Source organism: Ranitomeya imitator, chromosome 1, assembly GCF_032444005.1.
Source record: "Ranitomeya imitator isolate aRanImi1 chromosome 1, aRanImi1.pri, whole genome shotgun sequence".
Taxonomy (NCBI): domain Eukaryota; kingdom Metazoa; phylum Chordata; class Amphibia; order Anura; family Dendrobatidae; genus Ranitomeya; species Ranitomeya imitator.
The window spans coordinates 746,063,103-746,069,102 of NC_091282.1; the positions used below are offsets into that span (position 1 = coordinate 746,063,103).

At 44.9% G+C, this 6,000-nt stretch overlaps 1 protein-coding gene across 3 annotated transcripts in view; it reads left to right on the plus strand.

The window, feature by feature from the left end:
* Positions 1–6,000, plus strand: part of AKT1 (AKT serine/threonine kinase 1) — a 123,956-nt gene that overhangs the window by 81,268 nt on the left and 36,688 nt on the right. For all 3 annotated transcript variants that reach the window (XM_069734231.1, XM_069734223.1, XM_069734240.1), the window contains exons 5-8: positions 1,895–2,042; positions 3,360–3,491; positions 4,619–4,684; positions 5,513–5,581. In XM_069734231.1, the coding sequence (XP_069590332.1) occupies positions 1,895–2,042; positions 3,360–3,491; positions 4,619–4,684; positions 5,513–5,581 (415 nt within the window). The remainder of the gene's footprint in view (positions 1–1,894; positions 2,043–3,359; positions 3,492–4,618; positions 4,685–5,512; positions 5,582–6,000) is intronic.

A 6,000-nucleotide genomic window follows, 5' to 3' on the forward strand; every position in this document is an offset into this window, starting at 1 on the left:
TATTTCCTCCCCTCCACCAACACATCCACGGTCGCCCAGGGCTGCAGGGGCTATTCCCCCCCCCCCCGCACGACCACAGTCGCCCAGTAATGCTATCCCCCACCATCGCTCAGTGCTGCGAGGGCTATATAATCCTCCCACCAGCACCACGGTTGCCTGTGCTGTGTGGGATTGACCCCCCGCCTTCCCACCTCCAGTCGCTCAGTACTGCAAGGGCTATTCTCCAACCTCCACCTCCCCAGTCTTCCAGTACTGCGTGTGCTATCCCCCACCATCTCCACTCTTACCTAGTGCTGCATGGGCTATCCCCCACCATTACCACCTCTATAGTTGCCCAGTTCTGTGTGGTCTATCCCCCACCATCTCTACAGTTGCCCAGTGCTGCGTGGGTTCTCCTCCAGCACCTCTACAGTCACCGACTGCTACGTGGTCTAGCCCCACCATCAGCAGTGTGGGCTAATCTCCACCTCTACGGTTGCCCAGTGCTGCGTAGTCTATTCCTTGCACAACCAACATCTCCCCGTAATGCTATCCCCCACAGTTGCTCAGTGCTGCAAGGGCTATACACGCCCCACCCCTTCCCAAAGTTGTAAAGTATTGCATGGGCTTTTCCCACCCCCACCTCCAGTGCTGCATGGGCTATCCCCCCCACACCACTACAGTCGCCCAGTGCTGCATGGGCTATCCCCCTTCCAACACTTCTAGTCACCCAGTATAGTACACATGGTGTTATGTACTCTCCATAGTCCTTGATAGTCTAACGCAGCCTCCAGTAGTATAATGCACACCCCTTATTACTCCAGTATTGTGGCCACCACGTACTCAATGATTCAAAAATAAATACATTCTCCCCTCACCTCTTTGCCCCGCGACTCGGCAGCTCCACTGCTCGGCACAGAATGGATCAATTAAGTTATGTCATCGCACCCACTGCATCAAAGGCAGAGGGGGAATCGTGGGAGAGGGGGCGTCATGCCACAGGGGCCCATGGGGCAGTGGGGAGTCCTAGGCAAATTCCTAGTTTGCTGCTCCTAACACCAAGTCTGCATATGACCTTCTGACAAAAAATATATGCAACGGGTTGTAAACTGGTATGTCGGGGGTTCGTTTGGCTAGTTGTTCTCCAAGCCATAGGTAAAGGTGAAAAACCTAGCTGAAGGAGATGGTGCAGCAGACATATGACATGTAGATCACCAAGTACCAGGACAGCAGGGTTTACAGGATGACAAGCAGACAAATGTAACAAGGAATACAAGAAGACACAGAGCCATGGAGTGGAGACACACAAGAACTGTAGATGTATAGTCAGTCCAGGAATTGCAGTTCAGGAATTATTGGCACGCAGCAGTGATGAAAAGGCAGACTGAATACTTGTAGAGAAGATTCACACTGTTACAACAGTGTTTGTAGTGTGAACAACATGTGAGAAGAGTTTTGTGCTTACAATAGATGAAAGGTTAACTGCAGTTATAAGACAGAAAGTAAATGCAGATAGTTGAGACACAAGAGTTTGCTTGAAGAGATTATTGCCAACTGAGAGACATGGATGGTGACGCAAATCCTGAAGCACGCGGTACATGAAAACAAAGTGTACCGAATACATACACCTGCTGTAGCTGTCTGAGTCTCCTTATGAACTAAATATTACTTCAATAGCTATAGATTTTGCTTTTATTTTGACAACCCAGGTGTGGGGAGTTTGAGATACTGGTAACTAAACTCTATCCAAAAAGGATCTTGGCATCTGGCATAAAGCCGTAAGCGTGAGATTTCTCTAGTCCGATTGATGGCAAACCGTATAGTCAGCTTCAGGTTCTGACTACTGGGCTCAAAATGTATCACCTTGCCTCAAAATTTTTTTTTTTTTAAAGAATTTTGTTTTTATTTTTTCCAGAGAAGAATGGATAAAAGCCATCCAGGCAGTAGCCGACAGCCTTAAGAAACAGGAGGAGGAGATGATGGATTTTCGGTCTGGCTCCCCGAGTGATAATTCCGGTGCAGAGGAAATGGAAGTCTCTGTTCCAAAATCAAAACACAAAGTAGTGAGTTAACCCCATCCTATGTAGTCGCACGGCGCTGCTTAGCTTGTGTGTGACTGACCTATATAATAAGCTTGACATAACCAGTATATGCACGCTCTGCAGAGAGTCTGGGAGCTGCACGTTCTGTACTTCAGACAACGCAGCAATTACAAGGCGTGTTGATGCCGTCACTGTCTGCAGCAGCTCGCAGTTTGGGCTTGTTAGATTGGCTCACAGGTAGATAATAGTGCAGCCTTTAAGTTTAGTGGATCTGTACATACACAAACTGAAAAGCAGAACAAGTCAGCAATATTTGCTAAAATGTCAGTTTTTAATTTTTCCCCCCCACAAAGCAGCAAAACCCATTGTGATTCTGAGGTCTGGGCTCTGGAATCCAAGATCTGGGATTCGTTGGTCTTGAGTGGAACGGAGGTCCACATGCTCTACCCCGGCTCCATTCATTCTCTATAGCACTGTCAGAAGTTGGGAAGCGCTGCTGTCCGCTTTCCTCACCAGTCCCAGAATCCATGAATGGAGGGTGCGCCCCCTCTGCAGAATCTGGCTCCGGATCCCCAATCTCAGTGGTTGGATGGATCCCCCCGTGATCAATAATGACTCCCCTATCCAAGGAATGACATATGTCTTCACTACATATTAACCCCTATCTATTTAAAAGGGTTAAACTGTTTAAATGAATGTAAACCGTTTCAAAAAAACCTTTTAAAGGGGTTGTACCAAGACGAGAAGTAACATCCATTAATAAAATAGAAGATAACTTACTGTTCGTAGGGGGTCCTACTGCTCCCAAAAAAATGTGGCTTATCTTAATGGAACGTCGAGCTGTGCTCCGTTCTTTGTCTGTGGGAGTCCCGGAGACATCAGCGCTCATGGCTCCTCTATGAATGAAGTGGATGTTCACCTGAACAATGGGAAGTAACTTCCAATCTTGCTACAAACCCTTTAAAGGTGGTTTTCAGAAGGTGAAAATCTTAAAATGACAAAAAAAAACCCCTACAAATAATCTATAAAGCCAATCCTAGAGACTGGTGATGGGGGTAGGGGGAGCTGAAGCTGCAGCATGGATCACACAGGAATACAATAACACTGCTGATCTTGGAGGCAGTTGTAAAACATCAGCACATCCAGCTCTTTAGTAGATCAGCCGTATTTTTATATTTCGGGGAACTCCTTTTTAATATGCTGGGTAGATACTTGTATGATTTTTTTTTTCTGCCCTCTTTGAAGTGATGATTCCTCCGTGGCGAATGAATTTGTGTGCGGCAGAGTACAAACGTCTGAACCCAGGGGAGCTCATCGTCTTTATTTTTATATCTCCAGACAATGAATGAATTTGAATATTTGAAGCTTTTGGGAAAAGGTACCTTTGGAAAAGTAATTTTAGTCAAAGAAAAAGCAACAGGAAGATATTACGCGATGAAAATTTTAAAAAAAGAAGTAATTGTTGCAAAGGTAGGTTCAACCAAATTTATTTTGGAAAGGAAAGATAAAAATTAAAAATAATTCTTGTAGATGTGAGGTTTTACACCTTAGGGCAGGGGTGGGGAACCTCAGGCCCCAGGGCCATTTACGGCCCTTGATGACCTTTTATCAGGCCCCCGAGCAGATTCTCAGGGGCCATATTCTTGGGCAGGGAGGTGTATTTTGATTACAAGCAGCTCATTAATTTCTTCTTGCTCTGTTAGCACACACATGCAGTGTTCACTACTGAACACTGAAGGGCATGCAATGAAAGATTATGTCCTGACACCAGTGCCAGAGTCAGGATGCACTTTGTGTACGGCCCTCGAAGGATGGTATAAATATCCAAATGGCCTTTGGCAGAAAAAAGATTCCCCACCCCTGCTGTAAGGGGATGTGTTGAGCCACAAAATTTGCTTGACTCAAACTCCCTCACCAGTTATCACATACTACCCAGGAATGGATGTTGGTGGGGAGCAAGCGGCCATGTTGTAATCATAGAAAGTCCCTTTAATTTTTATTGACCTGCTGAGACCTTCAGAGGTGCAGGCAGTGGTGTAGTGGGGTGACACATGGGTAGTTGCCCTAAATGCAAAATTCGAAAGGTTGCAACTTTTAAAAAACAAACAAACATTAGTGCCACTCATGCAGGAGTTCCGGACCCCTGCAACCTGCATGGGCAATAAGGTGAGGAAGCAATAGGGCGGCACCACGTCAACGTTGGTGGCACCACTAGCGATGGTCCGTTGTGTTTTCGAGGGAGGAGTTGAACTCCGTTTCCTTTTTGGGAGTTGCCTAAACAGGGCATTATCACCAGGTTAGGAAATGTATGTGGGCTGGAAAATCACATTGCACCACTTTGTAGTTGTCTTCTCTCAATTAGATGGGGGATGGTACCATATTGAGGGACCCTATTCTTATTTTTACTCAATGTATTATTCATAAAATGTAAAAAAGAAAAAAATATATATGTTGGGATCAAAGATGACAAGAGCGCCACTTTGATCCTGCTGCTGTAAATGGTATTTCAGCAAATCTGCCTGAACAAGGCTGAGCTACAGTTGCCCTAGCTGAGAGTAGAATAAAAAAAGTTACTTTTAATTCTTTTTAAATATCAGGATGAAGTAGCGCATACACTGACGGAAAACCGCGTCTTACAGAATTCTAGGCATCCTTTCCTAACCGTAAGTATAAAATGGTGTTGCCTGAGCTGGAGACATAACCTGTGCAGTGGCCGACGGGAGCATTTTTATATTATCTGCTCCTTCCCCACCATCCTGTAGAATGTAAGCCCCCAAGGGCAGGGTCCTCGCCCCTCTGTATCAGTCTGTCATTGTTAGTTTGTTTACTGTAAGTGATATCTGTAACTTGTATGTAACCCCTTCTCATGTACAGCACCATGGAATCCATGGTGCTATATAAATAAATAAAAAAAAAAATGAGAGAAACAGGAGGCTGCGGCTCCAGATCACGTAGAAGTAAATAAGGCACTTGCTCGTTGTCCCTCGGTCGAATGCCTATTGTGGGTAATCCCAACCGTCACTTTTCTGCAGCAAATTGGCTTACCGGGAATCGACAACCGGACCATCTCTGGTTAGGGGTTCGGGAGGCGGTCCTACTCGATGTACTAGCCTTCTTTCTATGGGACCGCCCCCTGGACTCATAAGCATCGAGTGATCACCGATCTAGGGCAATTATTAATTTAATTTGAATATTGGGTCCTTGGATTAAAAAAAAATAAATTCCTGAATCTTCATTTGTTTTGCAAATTTTTGTCATATTGTGGAAAAGGTGACTCCGATATCTGGCAGTTGGGAGGTGACCGGGATGAGGGCTTCTATTGCTGGTACCTCCCACTTTCAAAAGTTAGTTTTATCACTTTTTTTGGGTGGGGGTGTAGGGATCCATCAGAAAGTTGCATGAAGTCGCAGTGAATGTTGTGTATTCTAAAATTGTTACACGATCCATGAATTTTAAGTTTTGTTGTTTTTTTTTTTCTTTCCCCTCCCCAGGCATTAAAATATTCTTTTCAGACTCATGATCGCTTATGTTTTGTTATGGAATATGCAAACGGAGGAGAGGTACGTAACGGGGCTGTTAATTTGTGAAGTTGTTTTTAGGAACATTTGTATAGGCCTAGTGCAATCCACCCTGAAGGAGGCTGACGCAATGTAACAAACTAGACTAGATTGTATGATACCAGCTCTATAATTTCTTATATAGACCTGACGATGCTGTTGTGCTTACTTTGAAAATTCCTATCAGAATGTCTGGATTATGTTTTTTTGAAAGTTTAAGCTGTCTCTCCACACCTAGCCTGATTGTCAGCTCCTCAGTGTCCCTCCTCCCTGCTGCTGAAATTGCACTGGTTAGTACAAGCTGCAGCTGTCACTCAGGCTGGGTGGGCGGCAGACATGGGAATACACTTGGACTTTTGAGCTCTTACTCAAGAGTTGGACTCGTAAAATGCTCATTTTAATATATCGATTGTACAGACGTT